The sequence below is a fragment of the Lutjanus erythropterus genome, chromosome 4 (assembly GCF_056507025.1).
Source record: "Lutjanus erythropterus isolate fLutEry1 chromosome 4, fLutEry1.hap2, whole genome shotgun sequence".
Lineage (NCBI taxonomy): Eukaryota > Metazoa > Chordata > Actinopteri > Lutjaniformes > Lutjanidae > Lutjanus > Lutjanus erythropterus.
In genome coordinates, this window is record NC_139320.1 from 47,742,064 (window position 1) to 47,765,665 (window position 23,602).

Below are 23,602 nucleotides of genomic sequence, written 5' to 3' on the forward strand. Positions count from 1 at the left end.
CATTAATACTTCTGCTTATCTCTTAATCTTGATTGCATTACAAATATAAGAATCAGTACGTTTACCTCCAGGGGAAGTCATGAAGGAAAAGAGCAAGACAAAGCAGTCCTGTGTGGGGACACCTCTTTAAAATAATAACGCCCTCACCCACCATCCACTCTGTTGTTGCTTCTTCCCTGAATAGCTCTTTTGTTAGCACTGTGCTCACAGTGTATCCATGCAGATAGTGTCTGCAGGGTACACACACAGATGGGCTCAGTGTTTGGACAACCACTAAAGGTCTATTCCAGCTTCAGAGCAGTCACCTGGAGATAAGAGATCAGGGTTCGGTGGCAGAGTTCGGTGAGAGGCAGGTGCAGCTGCAGATTTTTTTTTTTTTTAATTTTTTTATGATGTAGGCGTTCATCATCAGGTAACTCCATAGCCTATTTAATATGAGCACCACTGTTTGTCAAGACTCAGCATGGCATTTTGATTAGGATTATGGGTTATTTTTACATCTAAATGTGCTCAAGAATTCACATGAAAAAAAACATCAAATCAAAATATATAATTTCAAAATATATAAATGTAACTAGTTACATTTGAATATCACAGTGCCAATCATGACACATCTTCAGGCAAATTCAAATGTGTTTTGTCACCTTTAGCCACCAAACTTTGCCAAGGATGTAGTGACACAAAATTGATCGAAAAAGAGATGTGGAAGACGACCGTGTGACAGCAAAATCTCCAAAACACGTGGTCAGGAAATTTTATACTGAATACAATACATTTGGATTCATAATGGCATGTTATGTTTTTTTCCCCTAATTTATTTAGTATAAAAGTTTGAGAACTGATGTTGATGAAGCAAACAAGAAGTTTGGCTAATTTAGGGACATTTAAAAAGAGTTCTTGAGCCACTGTCAACTTGTCCTGGAACAAAGTAGGTGCTTTTAAATGACCCTGGATTTGCCAATAAAAGAGCAGCTCTTGAACGGGCCTCACAGAGAACAGTGAAGGAAGTTAAACTCACTGAACTCACTTGATCCAATCTCCTAATTAGCAAATGCTAACATAACATACAGAAAACATTATACCTGTTCAACAACTGATAGCAGCACGTTTTCTTCGTATGGGCCTGTTGAAACCTGTGACTCAGAGTGATGAATGTTATCAGTGCAGACAAAAGAGATGAATGCTGTGTACACTACTGCACACCAGGTGACCCACTTATACATAATGAGTATATTATTATAGGCCAGACCGATACCTTCGCTACAGTCTGGGTCTGTCTATGTCTAACGTTAACTCTTATCTCTTTGTTGGATACATGTTCTGCGTGTAATAATATGTAAATGTAAATATTGCATTTACTAAAAGTGTTCCACTTTGTGGCAGACCTGATTGAGGAATAAGAACCTCATGAAAAAATGCTTTTTGTTTGCACTGAAAAAGTTTTGAGATTTGAAGAAAAAAAGAATATTTGTAGAATTTTTGAGGCTGTCCATTTTTTTTAATGCTAATATGAGGACCTTTAATATTTTGTTGAATCTGACCCAGTGGCAGGCATTAAGAACAACTGTGTAGAAAGAGCCAATGATCTCGCTAATGATCTTGTTTGTTTATGTAGGTCATATAGCGGCATCAGTAATAAACTGAGACCGGTTCATGACCAGCTAAAAACTTCTTGTAGTAGCTTTAAGTATATGGTGTAACATTTTCCATGTTTGATTTTTAAGTTGTACAAAGTAATCCAAATTATTCAGATTAGATCACGTTTTGTTCAAATCCAATTGATTATGTTGCTAATTGCAAAAGTTGCCATCTAATTTGTATTCATTAACTGGCCACATTTCAAAAAATTCTGACCCAACCCTGTTGCTAAATTAAAAGTTTCCCTATTTACGGCAAACTTTTTGGCTATCCTGAACTCTTGCACACATTTTGTGAGTCACTCTGGATAAGAGTGTGTGCTAAGTGTCGAAACTAGATGTGAAGGCAGAAACTGAGGTGACAGTGAGAAAACATGCTGAGCCTGAAGTCAGGCGGGAGGCGGTGGGGAAAAAAGAGGAAACTGGGTAGAGCCGCTCGAGAGGAAAGAACAGAGAAACGAAAGGAGGAAGAGGGTTTGCTGCAGCAAGTGGAAACTTCAGCTGCTGCCGGACCATTGAGAACCAGCTCTGACCGGTCTTGTCCTGACGCACGGGATAGCACTCCATCCATCATAAAGAGCAGCCAAGTGGGCAGAAAGATTAGCAAACAGCAGCTGACAAACACCAGACTGCATGCCTCCATTGACCTGCCATCGAGTGCAATATTTTTTAAGGCCGAGCTTCATATATTTTGGATTGAAACCAGTTGACTTTTATGATTTTCTTCAATAGAAATAAGCTTTGAAGGGGTGGAGATGCCTGTTAAAACCCCTCTCTGTCTGGGAGGGGCATTTACAGTCATTCCAGCTGCACAGAAATCCCCAAAACCTCCATCTAGCACCCACCTGGAAAAGAAATTCACACCACTACACAAAGCCACATCCACATGAGTGTGATATCAGCGACTGCCACTCTGTCTGGCCGGCTCAGATCTCAAATTACTGAGGAACTCTTGACCTCTGGCATTCATTCATCTTTTTTTTTCCCCCATATCTCCCATCCCTCCATTTCATGTGGTCACGTGCAGTAAACAGAGCATATACTGTACTTCCTCCATACCATTCTGCCATCTCCAGCCTGGTAAAAAATAGCCCACAGATTAATCTCACAGCCTTTTGGCTCCCATCCCCTCCCCTTCCACCTAAACAAGAAATCCCCCCTTGTTTCTCCTGCAGACGTTTCAGTCATTAGGGGAGAAAATGTGCAGAACATTTAGATTTCTCAAATAAAAAGCACATCAGTGTTTGACGCAGGGAATCAGTCAGATGATCAGCGAGCCTGTACGAGTGCTCCCAGATGGTGACACAGAAATACAAGGGATTGGGAACAGAGGAAAACATTATGAAGCATCAGACAGAAAGTAGATTAGGGCAGCGAGCAGAGCTTCAGACTGGGAGACCAAACCCAGGAAACAGAGGGGGCTGCGACACGTGCCACGAGCAAGACGGAGAACTAGAGGAGGAGCTTCACATCCGCCTGTGGGTGTGGATGTATACATGTATATGTGTGTATGTAGCGCTGGGAACATTTCAGGAAAAAAGGGGAGAGATTCTGAGTAACATGAAGCTGTTTACAAGCACAGGGAGGGATGAAGAATGAAGAGCAGAGAGGGGGGATAAACCAGCCTCAGCTTCACTCCCTGTTTTCCTCCTCCAGGACACTCAGTGCTGAGTGTGCATCCACAGGAGAAAATGAGGAAGTCAAGATAAAGAAAAAAAATAACAGAGAAAAGCAGGGAAGGAGCCAAACAGACCACTTTGAACTGATCTGAGCTAGCAGGAAAGGAGCAGAGACAAAGACAGAAAGGAAATGATGAAAGAAGTCTCTATGGTTCTGCTCCCAAATGATTAAAATGCACACACACTGCTTGATCTGGGTGTGTCACCCTGACCTGAGGACTTTTATGGGCTCATAATGACCAAGATGCTGTGTCAGAGCTTTGTATCCCTTTAGAAATAACAGGCACTTAATCTATCCTGATCTCTCTTTCTCACACAGTGACACACATCAGGGTTTCTGCAGGTTTAATCAAGTTAAATTTAAAGAAGCAATATGTTGCAATTCTACCTGCAAAAATGGCTGCTGCAGTCCACATAGCAAGCTGGAGGAATACCGTGTCAACTGAACTCCTATTTAATATACACTCCCTCAACGCTCCTGAAGGCTGCAGGAGTATGTCTGCCAGACTGTATTAACAAATTGCCTAATTTAACTATTGTAAGCATCTACTCCTTCTAAAAGATTATTAATGATTTGTTATGACTCATAAACAGATACTTAACTCATTCGGCAAACATTCAGCATTAATTTGAACTCGAACAGGCAAACAAAAATATTTATTTCAGCCGATGGCTGTAGCCATTCTTGCCACAGAAGAGTTCAACTTAACATGTTTCCTTGATCTCTGATGTAATTTTATGATTTATTACAGTAAATACATTACAGATTTCTCCTTTAAGACGTTCAGGACATTTTTAATATAGAACGTAATTTCATATCAGTGTCATAATCACATCGGCTTAAGTTTTGATGGAAAATTATCACATTATTTTCAGCTTCCGCCTACAATCACATACAAAAACAGCTGTTAACATTTAAGATCCAAACTGATATATCAGCCAACTGACATTATTGGGCTGATATTGGCTCAGCACAGCTATATCAATCTACATCGGTTAAGGCATATAACTTATTTTGTAATAGAAAGTAATGCAGATTCATCAGTATGGGGGACAGATTGGTTTTGTTTTCTAGCTTTATGTTTTCTAGCTTTATGTTTTCTAGCTTTATGTTTTCTAGCTTTATGTTTTCTAGCTTTATGTTTTCTAGCTTCCCTAATATCAGGATTGTCATTGACCCCAAATATCTAGTAAGTTTTTGCCTGTGCCCTAATTTCTAACATTTACTTTTGAGGAAATTAATTCAGTACTTCTTAAGACTTTCCAAGACCTGCAGATTCCTTGAAACAAACACACACACACACACACACACACACACACACACACACACACACACACACACACACACACACACATACACACACACACACACACCGTGGCAGGAGTATAAAGGAAACATTTGTCGCAGCCTGCAGGGAGCAGTAACTCAGCCCACTGTGGGTTAGAGACCCTCCACAGCTAAAACAACACACACACGGACACACACATACAGAGATCTAACATACAGTAACATACAGTACTCTTGCATCTACGTGAGACAGTTTTGACAGTTGTGTGCAAGTCCGACCTTGCTGAGGTTGAGCAGCTGAAACAGGAGAAGACAAAAACAACTGGGCCGAGACTAAAGCCAGGGGGGGGGGGGGGGGGGTCGGGGGGGGGTTGCAGTGGGATGAAACCAGCTGAGCAACTTCTGTGTGTGTGTGCGTGTGTGCGTGTGTGTCTGTGTGTCAGTCAGGGTCCCAGTAGGCCGCCTGAATAGGAAACAGCAAAGCATGGGTGGAGAGACACGCTCAGTTCCCCTGTCGCTGCTTCCTGTTTGTCTCCTCAGCGACAGCCTGTCTCTGCTCTTGCTGTGTTTTGTGTTTTGTTACAAAGCAACAGACTGCTCGGGCTGTCGCGAAGAAACCTCCATCATGCATTAACAAACAAAATGGAACACTCCACCTCTGATGTGACCGTCATGATGCAGTTTGTTATCTGATCAGTTGAACCCCAAAAATGAACTCTCACCTTCAACACACTCTATTATTCTCTCAGAACAATTGCACATCTGTAGACGTGCACTGACGACAACACACACACACACACACACACACACACACACACACACACACACACACACACACAGATCCATGTGTTCTTGCGTGGATGAAATATAAATGAGGAGAGGTCTTTTTTTGGCTCCCAGCCAGAGCAGCAGAGCAGGAGTGAATAATAGATTACTAATGCAGACTCGTTCTCTTTTAACCACTCTCTCCCTATGTCTCTCTCTCACGTGGCCCCTCCTGTGATGCAGCACTTTCTCTGACTGATGAGATCATCCTGACCACTGGCTTCCCTCATCCACTCCATCCCTCCCTCCTCTGTCGTCCACACACGGCTGCTCATACTTTTCACCGTCTCCTCGTCCATTTTTTTCAAGTGTTGCATCTGTCTTTCTGTCCATCTCTCTCTATCCACTGACCCTCTTTTTGTCCTCTCTCCATCAGTGTCTGATGCGATCGCTTCACAATGCTCTAATCCACTCTCCAGCCTCTCTTTCTTTTCCTTTCTCTTCTTATTTCCCACAAATGTTTTTTTGTGAAATCTCTACATCTCTTCCTCCCTAGCTGTTCTTCGTCATTTCATTTCCCCTTGTACCAGATTTAGCTACAATATTCTGGTTTGCTGATATTGACATTTTATTAAAAACTGGCTTGCTGTCATGCAGCGTTGCCTGCTTCCAGTTCCACAAATTTACACTGGACATGTATTAAAATATGATGGAAAACCATTAGGGACAAAAAGGCCATGAATTAATATTATATTACTTCATTTTTAGCACTTCAGCTTTCAGTGATAAACAACAAAACTAGGTCAAAGCCTCATGTGTACAGTAGCAAACACTAGAGGGCTTTTAATTTGAAACAAGGCCTTTTACCTTCTTCTCTTTTTTGACTTGCCATCTGATAAATAAACTGTGTTTTAGTGCCAAGTCATGAGAGAAAGTAGTACCAAGAAATCTGTGTGAAAAAGCTTAATGACTTATAATAACCAGCTGCAGGTCTTGTTAAGGAGCAACTCTCCAGCAAACTGCTAACATGTTAGCTAGTGGTGTCATGCTGCCAATAGCCTGGCAATAAACGTTGTTGTTGATGTTGTTTTCTTGTTTCCAAGCTAGCTGGCTTGCTCCCAGTTAGCTTACCACAGTTAGGAAGCTGGCAACTGACCAACAAGGCAATAAAAGAAACGGGTCAAGGAAATGAAAATGTTTTGTGTAGCAGTTATGACATTAAATGTCATCACACCAAACATGAGGCACTTGAGAACAGCATGAAGACATGCAACTGCGGTGTAGGTTGTTTCTAGCCTAATGGTAGATTTTTACCTCTGGTGACTGCAATGGAAAAATCCCACTGGCTTTTTGTCAAGGTAACCAGGACGATGCTAACTTCCAGTTTGGCCTACAAAAATCATCCCTGCAGCACTCTGTTTTGAATGTCTCAGCTAACCTTTCCCTTTTAAATATCAGCACTGTCAAGATGGTTTTCTATCACTGAATGGCACAAACTGCAGATTTACTTTCCCTCCATGGGCAAAATCCATTGATCATTGCACTTCCTTTGAAATTAATGAGTTTGGTCAGAAATTTCACTTGGAGAGCCTTTGAGACTTTAGTGTCTCTTGATGGTTCAGATGCCGTTTCCAAGACTTTTCTACCACACCAAAAACAAAATTCAAGAGGCGTAGCTTGCATCATTTGACCAGTGAAACAAAAAAGCAAAGTATAATAATCTTAGTGAAGCGTTTCTACTCACCGTCAGAGAAGTGAAGGTCATGCACATGCCTCCAAACCCATTCAGTGCCAAAGCAAAGAAGATCAGGATGGACAAATCTGCAGGAGAAACAGCAGATTAGTCACACGGACAGATGTGGTTAATCTGCTGACACAAGGCAACTCCCACACATCCCATCTGATTGATTAAAGTGTCACCGCTGCATCAATACACTGTATGTGTGTGCCTGTGTGTAAATATGCTGCTGTACAATATGGCTCACCCACAAAACATGACTGAGAGCAGTGTGTGAGGCAGTGTGGCCCCTGAGTGAACATATGATGCTGTTAAAGTGATATAGTACGTAAGATGCCATGAGGTGGGGTACTTACTGTTGGGATCACTGGCACCGTAGGCGATGAGGAGGCAGGAGAAAGCAAAGCAGGCACTGGGAACACAGAGAAATGGATATGAAAAAGGCTATAAATAAACCAAACAGAGCAGAACTCTCCACTTTAATATAATATCAAGTGGGAAATGGATTTCGATTTTCTTCTCAAGCCCTACCTGCCCAGAAGTCTCAGCTTCCGTGGACCGTATTTGTCCATGACGATGCCCATGGGCAGGGTAATAGCAGACAGCAGGAAGGAGCCCACGGTGAAGGCCAGGTTCAGCATCTCGTCCTGGTCCTTGCAGATGGGCCAGCCATTCATCGTCAGGTACTCCTCAGTCTGAGATGAGTTGGTGAGATTGAGGTCGGAGCTGTTGGCTGGGTGGTGAGAAAAACGAGAGAGCGGAGTCGATAACTTTGATCAGTTTTTAAGTGGATTTCTTATCTTAAAGATTCACCCTCTGGTTATAAACACGTTATCTACACGTAACATACTTAAGTTAACCAACCTGTCCAGCCTGTGAGGCTTTATACCCACAGATGGAAAATAACTGCACTTGTGCACAGCTCTGAGGTACTTGTACTTTACTGCTATAACACTTTTACCACACTACTTACATGTGAAATGCTCAACAATGTTTGGACTTTTTGGACAGACATTCATGGTCTTAATCCTAATAACTTTGCTGTTCCCTTAATTTTCCATGTATCAGCATCATCAAGTAGATGTTATAATTTGCTCAATACTTTGGTTTATGACCACACACCTGCTAAACTAATGACAATCCCCCACTTAGTGCTAATTAGCTTTAGCACACCACAGCCACAAGCTTATCCATGTACAAAATATAATATATATGATAATACTTTTTTCTGCATAACTTATAAATTAAATATATATTATATATTATTAATTATATTAAATAACTTTTTCTAAGGAATAAGGTTGAAATATTATATAATAACTACATTTTGTTTAGTGTGTAATCACCTGAAAATAAAAATCATTGTGTTTTTTTTTTACCTTAGAATGAGCTGTTTATATCTACATGACAGCCACGTTGAACCGTCATGCTTCTACAGTAGCCCAGAACGGACAAACCAAACACTGGCTCTAGATACAACCTTTCACATTTTTGTGTAGGTTGCCCTACATCAGTGGTGCCCAACCCTGGTCCTCAGGATCCCCTGTCCTGCATGTTTTAGATGTTTCCCTGCTCCAACACACCTGATTCAAATGATCAGGTTGTTGAGATGATGAGCTGATCATTTGAATCAGGTGTGTTTTGGAGCAGGACAGTGGTCCTTGAGGACCAGGGTTGGGAAACACTGCCCTACATGCTTGAAAGGAAAGATTTGGACGAGGTATTTGCAATCTGCAACCACCAGATAAATCCTACACACTGGTCCTTTAAAAGGTATTGCGCACTTATATCAAGGCCCAGTTTTGAGTTTCTACATGAAAAATTTGACATATTGGAGCTTTAAATTAAGTCTGTTATGCTGCACAGACGTCATCATTTCCTCTGCTCTAAAAACAAGAACAGAACCTGCTGAGCAGTCCAGTCACTCTAAAGGTTTCGGTGCGATCTAAAATAACTGCCCTCATGGTATTTCAAGAGAGTTCATTTCTAATGTTGCTCTTTGAGGTCTGAGCTTCTACCTTTACCCCCACCCCACCCCACCCCCTCTGAGAGTTGAGCTGCTGATCGAAAAGCCAGGAGACTCATTAAAGGTCAAGTAAACAAACTGGAGGGAAAACAACACAATACAGGGTAAACAGGCGCCTGAAATAGTCACAGCTGCACCCGTGCAAGGTGGTGGAGGGGAACTCTGTAACAGATTCACACAGACAGATACTGGCTCGGCCTGCCTGCCGCTGAATCACTGGTAAACACAGTCCACTGAGTTCATGTGGACTCTATTTCTGTCTGTCTGTTGCCTCTGGTGAATCTCCGCTGGTATCAACAGATGGACAGACAGACAGGGATGAAAACAACTCCTCCCTCACCTTTGGAAACAATGGAGACAGACTGAGCAGATACCACATGTTTAATGTCTGGAGGAGGGAAGAGGGGGATAAAGAACTTAGTCATCAGAGTGTTTTCTTCATTTCAGTCCCGGGGCAAGTTGTCAACAGCAGCTAAAGACTCAGCTGCTCTTATAAACAACAGAACTGGAAATCTGCTTTCCCGTTATGTTCTTAAAGGGGTGTGTGGTGTTGATTTCTGCCTCTGTTGAGTCCGCTTAAGGTAAAAGGACAGAGGGAAAGAGGGAGGGAGGGAGAAGGTGTTGATGCTGGTCAAGGAGGAGGAGGAGAATTTGGAGAAACAACAGGAAGCCATTATGTCATATCAAATGCTTCCTAGTGCAGAATATTGGCCCGTGAACTGTGAGGATTTAAGTAGGTGAAAGGTAACGTGCCTTAATGAACATGTTATTTTAATGGTCTACAGCTGCTACATAAAGAAAAACAAGCAGCTGCAGAAAGGACCGCTTAGATTTAACATGAGGATGCAGACCTGTAATGATCTATAGGCTTTTATTGAAGTAATACACATCTATTATAACACATTCCATTCAAGTAAGCCCTAATTATAGATTGAATCAATAGGATAATAATAGCCAGAACGAGCTTTCCTTTTAGAAGATGTCCTGGAGCTTTTGATAGTGACACAAGATCTTCCTCAGCAAACTTGTTTGTTTGGTTGTCATTGTAATAATTTATTAACTGGAGATCCATGAGAACTGGACAAACTCCACAGGAGATCATGTGACAGAATCAAAAGCTCCAGGCCAGCTTTTAAACTGAACTTTTTTTAGTTTGTCAACCGTTGCTTCCAAGTTCAGAGATCGACCTTCATTCTGAAGAGGAAACTTCCCACAGACGTCTATGTCAACAGTCAGCAAGATAACATACATATACTATCATGATCAGTATATGTATTGTACTAATATATACTGTATTTATACTGTATGATGTTAATCATTGCTGTTTTTCACACATACTTTTTTACCCATCTTTGTCCAGTTTTGCTGTCCTTGTTTTTAGCTGTATTCTAGGTCTGCTTTCACTTTATCACTATCTCTTCTGGAAATGTTCGCAACTGTCAACACAAGTCAAATTCCTTGTACGTGTACACTATAGATTGTATAATAAATGGTGGACAGAGCCTCCGTGACGTCCACCCACAGGTTTCTGAGGAGCCATTGTGAAGCTCACAGTGTGGTGGCTCCAGCCGTCGCCATCTTGTCTATGCCTGACCCGGCTAGCTTCCAGCTTATTCAAAAATTTGAAAAGAGGTGGAGCATGGGTGGAGCTGAAATAAAGCTGAATAAAGTGGCTACATAGTGGCTAACAGTCTGTGACAAAACCTACCTCTAATTTTCCCTTAAATGTTCATAACTTTAAGTCTTAATATGATTTACCCATAGCATTTAAGTCATATAAAAATTCAGCTTCAGCACAGTTGTCATTAATGGGGAAATTAGCTATAGAGACATGTTTACAGCTTGTACCAGGCTTGTAAACATGTTTATTTCTGCTGTTAAGTTTGGCATTTTAATATGGGAGTCTATGGGGATTGACTCACCTTTGGGGCCAGCCTCAAGTGGCCATTCGAGGAACTGCAGTTTCTAAAATTTCTGTGTGATCTTAATTTTTTAGCCCCGGAGGTGAAAGCTGGTTCTTATTCTGATGATAATTATCTTGGTTGTCTGTGAAAGTTTTGATTTTGTTGTCCAACCTATTGGAATTTTTTTTCCGCCAGTCCATGCTAGCAGCTCTGTAACGCTATATTTAAGTACAGCTATGCTTTGGGCTAAATGCTAACATTCACATCTCAAAATTCGGACAGTGTCAATGCTAACATGCTGATATTTATCATGTAGAATGTGTGTTGTTGCTAACATTTGGTAATTATCACTATAAAAAACTGAAATGGCCTGATAAAGGCTCTACATGAAAAGTTAATGCAAAGTTAGGAGGAAAAAGTTATGAAAGTTGAGCTTGAGGAGAACATGAATGTTTTCATTGTTGTTGCAATCCATCTAACAGTTGTAGAGATATTTCACATCATAAATGTTCATCCTCTGGGAACCATGAATGTCTGAACAGCATTTTGTGCCAGCTAGCAGATGTGGATATATTGCACTGGATGAGGATACATTTGACCTGCTGGTGATGGTAAAAGTAAAATCAGAGGATCACCAAAGTTATGAGGGTTCATCCTCCAGGGACCATGAACGTCTGTACAAAACTTCATCCCAATCTAACAGCTGTCCACATAGTTCAGTCTGGATCAAAGGATCAAATCAAATATGGGCTTCAGTATCGGCAATCAAAAGACCTTTGTGATCAAACCTTTCGGTCAATATGGAGATTATGTGCTCTGCGCTCTCAGACTGGTGTGTTTGAGGTGTATTGGAACCGTAAGTGCTGACTGTTGGACTAACAGAAGACAGCAGCATCGGTCCCACAGCGGCCTCGACTGCTGACTAATCAAATGGCCGCAGCAAACTTGAGTCAATAAGGGAAGAGCCCTGACCACACACACACATGCACACACACAGGGGCAAATGCACTCAAGGGTATAAAGGCTGACTTGATCTTCTGTGAAAAGTTCTTCCTGATGAATCACACCATGTGTTCACTGTGTACCTGCTATCCTACAAAGCCTGTTTCTCTGTTATGTCAACACCATTTTGTGTGTGTGTTTCACCAAATTCCTGTCTGCTTTTTGATGCTGCTCCCATCTGTTTCTATAGTCTCCTATACATACAGCTGATGTCAAACAGACTAACCTCCTACAGAGTCATTTGGTTTAATGATTACTAGGATGGACTAACAGCTTTGTTTCCTTGGCTTCAAAGTTGTCCCTTTATCCACCTGTTAATAACACCCAGATACACAACTCAGCCTGATTATCAGAGGCATCAAAAGTACACACGTTCTTCACTCAAGTGGAAGTACAGATACTAAAATTAGATGTACTGATTCAACTTCTTTAATCAAGTTAGGTCTTTCATGTGTTGTTACATGTTTTTTTTGTCTTGTTGCATCTTTTATGTCTTGTTACATTTTTTAACCCTTGTTACCTCTTAAACATTCATTTTTGTGTTCTCGCATCTTTTTGTCTGGTTACGTCTGTCGTGCATGAAGTGCACTGATAGGAATCGTCTTTTCTACGTGTTATTGTTCCATCCATTTTGGTTGAAATCAGTCTTTATGTTGGCAAGACAGCGCACAATAATCCAACATAAAAATGATCAATACTTAGCTTCAAATGCTTTAAAACTAAAGTAACAAGTCTGTTTTGAAAATGTAAGGAGTAAGTACAGATCTTTGTGTTAAAATATAGGGAGTAAAAGTAAAAAGTTGCCAGAACAATAAATAATCAAGTGAAGTACAGATACCTGAAAATTAACTCATGTATAGTAGCAAAGTATTTGCACTTTGTTACTTTCCACCTCTGCTGATTATCAGCATATTGGCACAACACACTGACAGAGGAGTAATCACAGAGGATTAACACACAGATCCTACAGTACACAAACCTCATCCTCACAACAGTGGTCAGATCAACAAACAATTAGCCGATAGAAGCTGAAGCTGCTTATATGAGGATGAAGTCATTATAGTGTAAAGGTGGTGGGGTCAAGTGATGGTTAGAAGGTCGTGTCTAACAGAAACACACAAGTGGATAAAAACAGAGCAGTTAACAAGACAAGAAGACAAACAAATGAACACTTCAGCTATTCAAACCCTCCACCGCAGTGAGTACATTCTGCGGCGCACACTGACCGCAAACAAGCTTCCTAGTGACGGAGCAAACAGAATTAAAAACGCACATTTTATCTTTGAGATACAATCAAGAAGCCCAGTGTGAGAGATGCGCTGACAGGCCGGGTGCTGAGATAAAAAAAGCGAGACAAAGGGAGGTGAGGGCGGTTGATGAGTTAGGCGTAGGAATGTACATCTTTGTCTTTCCACCATGTGACACACACGAGGCGCAAACACGCACTTCACACCACCAGACCACAACCTAGCAGTGGGAGAGCAGGATGTGCTGAAGAACAACAACAGTTTCACTGACACCACAAAGAACACGCTCTTTAGAACAGAGCTTTAAAATGTTTACAACATATCCTATTTATTCTTTTATATTTAATTCTATTTTTATTTTTTATTTTTATACTTTAAATCCTTGCTGTGCTGTAAGATGTCATCAGTAAAGCTTATCTTATCTAATCTTGCATAAGCAGAAACTGTGTGGAATAAACAATCCATATTGTGACATGATATAATGTCTCCAAAACACCTCCTTCTCAAACTAAAAGGAAAATATATAAAGAGAAGAGAGGACTGACCCAAAAATAGAACCCTGATTGTTTCCCTGAGCGTCCGTTCTTGGAAGATATGGCGTCTAATTCTACTGTTACGCAGACGATGCTCAGATTTACCTGCCTTTGAACTAGAAAGATGTGCACCCTTTAAAACCACAGCTGGACTGTATTAAGGACATCAAAGTTTGGATGGTTTTAAACATTAATGAGAGCAAAACTGAAGTTCTTATATGTGAACCAGGTGTTGCATTTGATGACCCACATATGGACCCTGGAACCATATATAAAGCGTACTGTTAAAAACCAGGGTGTGATATGGACAAGCTGATAAACTCAGTGGTAAAATCTGGGTTTTTCCAGGGTTTTCTGGGTTGTAGATGCTTTTACAATAACCAGACCTGACTACTGTAGTGCACAGCAAGCTGGTGATCGCAAGGCGTCCCTTTAACGTCTGCAGTTGGTCCAGAATGCTAAAGCTTGTCTTTTAACAGGTAGAAAAAGCGTGCTGGCCTCTCCTCACTGACTCCCAGTATGTTTCAGGATTGATTGTTAGATTTTGTTTGTTTGTTTGTTTTATGAACGTCCCATCAAGGTCACTCAGATCAGCTGATCAGTTGCTTCTTGTTGTCATCATCATCTAGACTGAAGCAAAGAGGAGTTTTCACCTTTGCAGTTGTAGCCCCTAAACTTGGTCATCTGTTGTTTTTAAATGTGCTCTATCCAGTGAATACATTTGGATTGGACTGGAACGTGGATAATGGATGGACCTTATCTGCTGTGGCTCTCATTGTACATCATCAGATGTACAGCTGCAGTGGGTGACGTGATGCCACTTGGTGAAATTCCCCAACACAGTCTGGGACAGTGCTGTGTTTCCTGTGCAGCTCAGCCTCGCTCTCATCTCTGACTCAGTGTCTCGTTAGCCTTCTGAAGTGAGGGTCCAGTCGAGTGGAGAAACATAACGAATGCAGAGGTTTTCATGCTCATATTTATACTAAAATGATGTTTTAGACAGAACTCTCCACTAGCAGCATCAAAATGCAAAATATCTTGAAGAAAGTTCCTCCAGAAGAGTTTCAAAATCTTTGCTTAGGAGCAGAGAAGCAAACCCTTACTAGCCTCCCAGCTGTATATTCCTGACATGTAAGTCCAGTTGCTTAGTTCTTACTGTCATGCTTAATTACAGACAACAGATTAATCTTTCACCTATTGTCTTCCCTTTTGTCGTGCTCTTATTAGACCCCATACAGAGCACCCTAATGCAACAATGAATTAAAGGTAGGGGGCAAACGATGCTCAATAACCATCATAAAAATAGCAGCGTGCATTGTGCATGACCTGCATCATGCCCCATTTTGTTTTTTTAACGGTCACACTGTTAAATCTTCTTCAGCAGACTGTGAACAGAATAAATGAAGGAACAATTTCAGAAGGGTCGCTCAAGTTTCAAAGTAAATTTAAAAAGTTTAAGGTGCAAAAACTCTGGAAAAAGAGGACCTTAATTAAAGGACTGGCTCATGTTTTATATGGTCTGTCCCACAACTACACTGAAACAGAATTTAGTTGCTGTACTTGCTCCTCTTGTCAGTACTAGTCAAAGAGAGATCCCTTCCTCCTGTTAATCTAGAGGATGAGAGGAGAGACAAAATCTATAGTCCTTGTTTTGTGCAAAAATGCATTTCAGTTCACTTGAAGGTAACACGAGCCGTTAGCAGTCCAAGTCTGGGACTTAGTTACACAAATCAAGTGGAAATCATTCAAAATGTAAGTCTTTTTAGTGTAAAACTCCCTCTGCTTCCCTCTGGACTGACTCTGGAAGATACCCATTCAGTGTGACAAGGACTGTGGACGTGGCTCTCTATCACTAATGAGATCTCTTCTCTACGAGTGTAGAATAGAGGCTTGATTGCAGCTACCAATAAGTGATTCATTGTTCATATGAGGCGTGTGGGTATCTCTTTCCTCCCATCTGACATCTTAAATTCAGACTAAAAAGGCTTCATAATAATAGTAGTGTGGTAGAGCTCCTTGTTTGGTCAAGTTATCGCCAATATCAAACGTTCTCTGTTGTCATTTAACCCTAATAATAAATGCAAACAGCTCCTTTGCACACGAGAAATAGGACAGTGCTACATGTTTGCATATGTTTAACAAGGAGGATAGACATACGTGCACAAAAACAGCAAATGTTGCACCTTCTTGACCTGATTTCCATCTTCTCAGCCCTACAAGTAAACACCAGAAGTGCTGATTTAACATCGCTTAGAAGGTCAGAGAGCTGTGACAAGAAGCCGGTCTTGTTTACACCAGACATTAACGTATGTTTTGGGTCATCCGATCCTAAGTGGACAGTCAATTCACACCTTGCATTTCAGTGTGTCTCCAGACGCGCCTCAAGCAACCACTTGTGATCTCACTCACCCGGTCTTTATGCAAACAAACACGCAGCTACGTGCATTTGCACAATATTTTTAACACAGAGGAAGAAATAACTTAAGGTCTGCCGAATTTCCAAGAAGGAACAAATATTTAAGAATTTAATGAAGACAGCATTTTATAAAGTTTCTCCTAAGACAACAACTCACAAAGGAGTCTGGGGACTCGTAGTAGTCTAGGTTGGTTACAGTTTACTATATTTGTAAAATCTGACATGTTCACCATCAGTGAAATGTCCTTTTTCAAAAATTTAGTGTAAATGGTTGAAGTTGAAAAGTGTGAAAAAGTTACACTGTTTTTACACAGAAGGAAACAACTTAATGTATTGCATTTAATGCTGAATATACAAAAAGACACAAATGATTAAGAATTAACCTCAGCAGTTTAATCTTCATTTATTTTTAAGGGAGTGTGAGATTATTGTGTTTGCTGGGTCAGTGGCAGAATCAACTGAATTAGATGATGCGTCAACAAACGTCCGCTGCTTATCTTGGGAGGTAAGAGATCCCAAACACGTAATTTACATTAAAGTGAACTAGTCAGTTGTGTATTCGATCCTTCAATGTAGCCCAGGACACACTGCTAAAAAATGTGCCAGTCCAGACCACCTCTGACTGTGGTCTGAGCAATCGGATCTCAGCGTATCTTGGGTGCATTAACATCTGTACTTAGAGCTGTCCACACTGGAGGATGCATGTTAATACCAGTAAACAGAGCAAAATGACAATAGATACCTAATCCAATCAGGTAAACAGGCTGATCAATGGATCATCAGCTTTCATTCAAGGTAGATTACACTCACTGTATCCACTGACAGACTGACAGATGAGAACTACCTACAGGCAGGTAATACAGTGGCGATGACAGTACCCTCAGATAGGGTCATGTGATAGAGTGAAAGGGATAAAACCATTAAAAGCCTTGGTAATATGCACAAATTAACCCGGCGAGGCTTTCATCACTGATCCTTTGTAGGAAATGAAGAGAGAAACACACAGACAGAGACACAATCAGAGGATCAAAGAGACAAAGTCAGAAAACAGCCTGTGTAATCATCAGTGTGGAGAACGGAGGGATGAATGCTTTCATTCACACATCATCAACCTGCTGCCAGAGACAACTGAAAACCCAACTGATGAAGTGCTGTTTTAGTGTGTCGCTGTCATGTTTAATCTGACCTACGATGTTACTATGACAATGATCGGTTATCAAAGTCCTCATCTGATTTTATTTCCCAAACTGAAGCAACTCTGTGCCGTAAAAACAGAAACTAATATGACTGGTTGAGTGCATCAGCTCACCACATCGCCTTTGATCACAGAGAACAATAATAAAATAACCTCATCTGATCCGTGTGTTGGTTTGTCGTGCAGAGCACTTCACGGCTGCTTTTGAAGCTCATTTTAAACCCGCCTGCCGCTGCCATATTGACTTGTTTTCCATGAGGAAATCCACACTGTTGGATCAATGAGGATCCTGTGTGTTTGCTAATATGCAGGTAACTGCTTCTCACAAAAGGTCGCTGTCTTCGCTGAGGACAAAACACTTGAGTCATATGAATGAGGGCTGTAGAATACGGAGAGGTTGAGGCAGGTTTTTAAGGTGAAACCTGAGCACGTCCTGAGAAAGCCTTTTGTACACTTGTTTGTGTGTCCTTAAATCTCCATAATTCCACCACACCCACTCGGCAAAAAGGGACCCCTGGGTGCTGCAATCAGTCGGCTGAAAGCTTTTGGTTTCTCAGCAGCTCAGAGATACTCAGGGCGTCTCCATGCAAGGTCGTGTCATTAGCATCCAATTCAAAGTCTAATTAAATACACAAAACCCAGAATGAGGCTGTTTCAGTGAAATACTGGGAGTAAACAGGGCTGTGAGCTGTATGTACTGTCTCGGAAAAACGTGTTCATGTTAGTAGTAGAAGTAGTGAGACTGACAGTTTCTAATATGATCAACCAAAACACATATAATTTATCTCTAGTTTAATACATATATCATCTGATTGCTGTGTTATTACATTAAATGAAGCTCCTCTCTGTGAAATCTGGGGTCCAGTGGTGAAAGAAGCAGAGATGTGGACTTGGACTTGAGTCATTCATTTAAAAACTTTAGACTCAAAGAGGACTTGCAACTAAAGTTGGACATTGACTCATGACTAAACTTGGACTTGAATACTTGATAACTTCCATCAAACCCGACGATTAAAAAGCATGTTATTTAAAAAGTGTGCATCCTCAAATCAATTCATTTCTCTTCTTTTTCCCATTTCCTAAATCAATCAGTGTTAACACTGTTCTTTCTCAGCAAGTCAACCACTAGAGCTAACGTTACATTTCAGAAATAATTTGGTTTGCACACAAAAACTATGCAATGATCAACAAAACATGCTGGTTGAAAATTACAGACAGAGATGCTTCCAGCTTCATTTGACAGCTGAAGTTGCACAAAGAATGGTAACTTGAGGCTAATTTGACCATAGCTAGGATAGAGTTTAAAAGATAATTAACTCTGTAGATGAATGAAGCTGGAAACTATTATATTATGGCTTGTTTGGGCTCGAAACTCAAAATTTAGGACGTGGGACTTGAATGCAAAGACTTGAGACTGTATTTCCCTAATGCTGGGGAGTGTTTGACCTATTGCGGCTCCAGAGTGCGCTGCACAGAATCTGATAGATTGCCTACGGTGATGTCACTTGAGTCAGCGTTGGTTCGGGGCTGAAGACTACAAGTTTGAAAATGAATAAAATCTGGATTTACAAAGAAGTGAGGTTGCCAGACCTCTGTAGACCGCTCCTCAGATCAGGTTGAGTCAAGCGGTTTGGTGCTACATTAGCCGCTATTAGCATAGCACGGCCACAGAACTGTCAGCAGTTCAAGTTGCATTTTGGGTAATGTAAGCAGCAAACTTTGACAAGGAAGAAGAATGCATGGTTTTTAAACTGTTGACCTCAAGTCTGACAGTGTTGTCGGAGTGTAATGCTGAACCGGTCAAGTACTTTCAAAGTAAAAGTATTACCCTATTACCAGCTGAATGTACTTAAAGTATCAAAAGTCAAAGTATTCATTTTGCAGTAAAATGTCCCTTGACACTGATATTATTGTAAATTATGTCTCATTAAATCTAAGGAGTCATATGTCAAAAAATGATGAGCCACTGGTTTAATTTTTAACAATGCAAAGTGTTTTATGAGCTGATACACGTCTTTTTATATACGTTCTTTAACTGAAAAGTTATCAGCAACTATAAGAATTAAATATAAGTGAATACAAGCGTGAAGCTGCATAAAGCTGGATACTTAAGTAAAGCACAAGTACCTCAAAATTGCATTTAAGCACAATTGAGTAAATATACTTAGTTACTTTCACCACTGATGGGGTCAAACAATTCTAGCTCATCTAAAAATCCTGAAACCCACCCATAACCTCCCGCTTCTCCTCTGTCAAACGAAAACCCATCTAAATTTGACTCACGTGGTCCTTGGCACAGGTAGGAGTAGAAGCCCTCAGACTTGAGCATGATGAGCAGGGACCCCCAGCCCAGCAGCACAGCAGAGAAAAGCAGGTTCTCGATGACCGCCGTCACCGCCATCCACCAGCGGCGGGAGAACGCCGTGGCCAGGGTAGGAGCCATCTCGGCCGGGTCAGAGGTAGAACTTCACTGGCCTGACAGGAGCTGAGGGAGGCTGCTGGAGCCTGGAAGAGAAGACGAGGGGAATTGGGACGAGATTATGATCAACCAAGACGCAGTATTAAGGATTCTTATGGAATTAAATATTAAAAAAGACAGAAAGAATCAGATTGAATGTGATGCTAATGATGCACTTAAAAAAAATAACTAATTGGATGAACTCAATTAAATAGTGGGCAGAATTTCCATCCAATAAATATATGTACACCCAACTCAGATGTAGTACAACCATGCAATGTAACTGAGTTACTCCAACTACTTTTTATAACTAACTAAAACTACACTAAAATAAGTATTTATCCTTATATGTTTACATGTATTTGACTAATAAAGCTGATTTTGATTGAAAGCTGCTTGGTTTCACAGTAACATGTTTATAATGACTCTCTGGGCCTGGATCATATACATTTCTTTGTTCTAGCCTGATGATGATGATGATGATGATGATGATGATGATGGTATAGAGAGGAAGACTCAAACAGAAAACAGCTGAGGTCTTTGAGGTGTAAAACCCCTCCTATAAATATTAAAAACTCCCGCCCCCTGACATATCTCATTGGTTTGAGCGTTTTAACGGCTCTGCTCCTATTGGCTGACAGTGACATAGCTCGTGCAGCAGCTACACGTGAGGTTGATGTTGCCTTCAGCTCCTGTGGGGGAAACATGAAGAGGGGTCGTTTTTGCCAGAAGATGTTTTTTCTGCTGAGTTGTTACATTAAAATGTCGAGTTAGAGGTTCCGAGTTTGATGCTAGAAGCTAATTCCCAAATGCACCAACTACAGATTTCTAAATTTACATGTCAACAAATTTAAAAAACAATGTATATATACTCTAACTACCTTAACTTGGTGATAAAAACACAACGACGGACATGACCACTTGCTGGATTTTCCTTTGTTTGTATGAAAACATAAACAGAAATGTTTCAGTGTGTCAGTGTGTGTGTACTCAGTGTGACGAAGCTACTTTGGTCAAAACAAAGTGTGTGTTTACAGGAAACTCCACTGCACGTGAATGCAGCGCGAGCTTCAGCCGGTTCGAACCAGTGCGGCGCGAGACTCTGGTGTCGTTTGGCTGTCAGCGCTCGCGCTGCTGACCACCCGCTCCGTTACACCATATACATACTTATATATCTGCGGTAATTAAACAGTGAAGAACTGAACCTGTAGTGTAAAAATAAAGAAAATGATAATAGCAGTATCAAAAAGAACTGCATCAGTGGTTAAACATAAATTAATAAAAATAAGAACTGTACCAGCGGTTAAGTAATAATGATAATAACAAACAAACAAAAAATATATTAGTAACAATAATGAACTGCACCAGTAGTTAGGCTATTAATGTAAGACATAATGTGCCCAAAAAAGATAAATACACATAGACCTAAAATAATTAATGAAGTACATTGATCCAAATGTAATTAAAATGCAGTTTAATCTGCTTAATTTTACAATACAAAAATACAATTTTTGCAATAAATAAAAATAAAAATCTCCAAAATAAATAACCTAATAACAGCAAGTGAAGAAATAATGAGCTATTTTACAGTGTAAATGTCTTTTAGGTTTAACGTGGGGAGCATGCAAACATGAATCCACAACAGAAACTACTCGTTTTATGCTCAAGTGGTAAAAATCACTTAAGGCTGTCCTACTGTTTTGTATGACACGGTGTTTTTGTCTGAACTTGATGACACTCATCGCCCCCAGCACTGAGGACCCTCACAAATAAAGCTGACATGAGACACTCAGTCCACACTTCACCTGGATTTTGAGTGTTTTTAGCAGCAGATCATCTGTGTTCTGTGTGAACAATAAGACAATAAGACAAAGTATATTGCGGTGAATGAAGAGCAGCACTGGAACTGGTCTGAACTGGACTGAAATCATCCGCACAATACACCCCCCTTCACCTACCCCAATCTGCATCTCCAACCCCCCTCTCTGCAAGCAGTCAAGTCAGCCACAATAAAACACCGGTGTTCCGTTTGCCACTTTCAAAATAAAAGTCTAATAGTGTTGCTGCTTTGCAGAGTATTGTGCACGAGGACCTGAACAGTGAGAGACCTAATTAGAAATTTGTATCATTACAATAAAAAAAGATTATAAAATTACGTATAACATAATTAAATAGTATTGACCTAAATCAAAGAACAAAGAAAATTTGTGGCCAACTATCATTTTTCAAGTGAAAATGTCAAACATCTGCTGAATCCAGCTTCTTAAGTGTGAGGATCAGGTGATTTTCTTTACCATTAAAGATAATAAATGAGGAGTCTTTGGGTCTGGGACTGTCGGTTGGACAAAAAGAAAGCAACTTGATGCTGCTAACTTGGACTCTTTTGGGCACTCTGGAGAATTTTCATGAGCATTTTCACTGTTTCTTTCTCTTTTTTTTTTTTTTTACATTTGAAGGACTAAACAATTTATCAATAAACCATGTATGCATATCTGTAGATTAATCAATAATGAAAATATGCTAAAATTTAGTTTTTAAAAAATAGTATACATTCATTGGAAAATGTTGCAGTGTTTTATAGTTTTCACTGTATTTGTATGCTGATTATTCTAACGCACTGGCGGCTGAGTGAGAACAAAGACATTGGCTGACTACTTGATGAAACTATGTTTTTCTTCACTCCTGAACGAATCGTTACGCTCTTATTTTGAAAGCTAATTCTGCCCGTTTCCGGTCTTACGCGGCTAGTTTCTCGGCACCTTGACGCACATCTACGCAGGAGGCGCTCAGCTGTTCAGTATCAACAACAGTGCGGGGAATTACCATCATTGCTGCTGAAACAAAGACAGTTAACTAGAAAACAACTGGCAACAAACAGCTTCCGGTCAGCAGAGCCTCAGCCGTGACTCTGCCGCCTCACTCATGTTTCTGTTTTTAATTTCCACATATTCAACCATAACTTTCATGTCGTCACTGTGCTCGAGCAGAATAAAGGGAAACGGAACAAGTCGTCGGTGTTGTTGTCTCTGTGTGTGAATATACAGAATTAGCATCGTGATCAGAGGAGATAAAATGACTCAGTTGATAAAGACACTTAAAGTTGAAAACATTGTTTGAGGCTGTTGCAGCTTCAGTTTCCTCTCTGCAGACATTCAACAAAGGAAACACAAACAGGAAAAGACTGAAAGTGAAGCTCAACACTTCGCTGTGAAATAACGCCTCTGTGTGTTGCGGTGATTCCTCCCGTGAAGCCTGACAGATTATGAGTCAGCCTCTCCTCCTCCAGTGTGGAGCATCCTCTGTCCAGCCTACCTGAGCCCGAGCCTGGAGATTCAGGGACAATAAGAGCCGCCGCGTCCTCACTCCAATCCGCCTCCGCTCGTCCAGATGTCCTCCTCCGACGGACACGCGCTCAGCAGCGGTGTGAATTCACACGCAGGACGGGTCTTTAGTTTCTTTGAATCACTGTTTCTCCTCGCATCCCTCATTTCTGCCGCTTTATAGCAGCACAGCAGCCGTGCGAAAACACCAGCGCCTCCTCATTGGCCCGTGGCTGAGCTAGAGACCAGCCGCAGCCAATCAGAGCGCGGCAATATTACATGTGTGTTGTTTCACAATACTAAAATATTGTTGGAGGAACACAGCTCGCAGGTATGTTTTGAGACAGCCTCAAAAACAGCTGATTATTATGGAACACAAGCTTTTACTTTGAAA

At 40.8% G+C, this 23,602-nt stretch overlaps 1 protein-coding gene across 2 annotated transcripts in view; it reads right to left on the reverse strand.

Annotated features, from left to right (window-relative positions):
* The window catches only part of slc43a2a (solute carrier family 43 member 2a), a 36,100-nt gene extending 12,716 nt beyond the window's left edge, over window positions 1-23,384 (reverse strand). Inside the window, exons 1-5 of one of the 2 annotated variants that reach the window (XM_084718174.1) lie at window positions 23,201-23,384; window positions 19,714-19,935; window positions 7,639-7,840; window positions 7,464-7,519; window positions 7,114-7,190 (exon numbers count right to left, since the gene is read on the reverse strand). In XM_084718174.1, coding sequence (XP_084574300.1) covers window positions 7,114-7,190; window positions 7,464-7,519; window positions 7,639-7,840; window positions 19,714-19,873 — 495 coding nt within the window. In that variant the 5' untranslated portion in view covers window positions 19,874-19,935; window positions 23,201-23,384. The remainder of the gene's footprint in view (window positions 1-7,113; window positions 7,191-7,463; window positions 7,520-7,638; window positions 7,841-19,713; window positions 19,936-23,200) is intronic. The other variant, XM_084718175.1, reaches the window with a different exon arrangement.
* Between the last annotated feature and the right edge of the window lie 218 nt (window positions 23,385-23,602).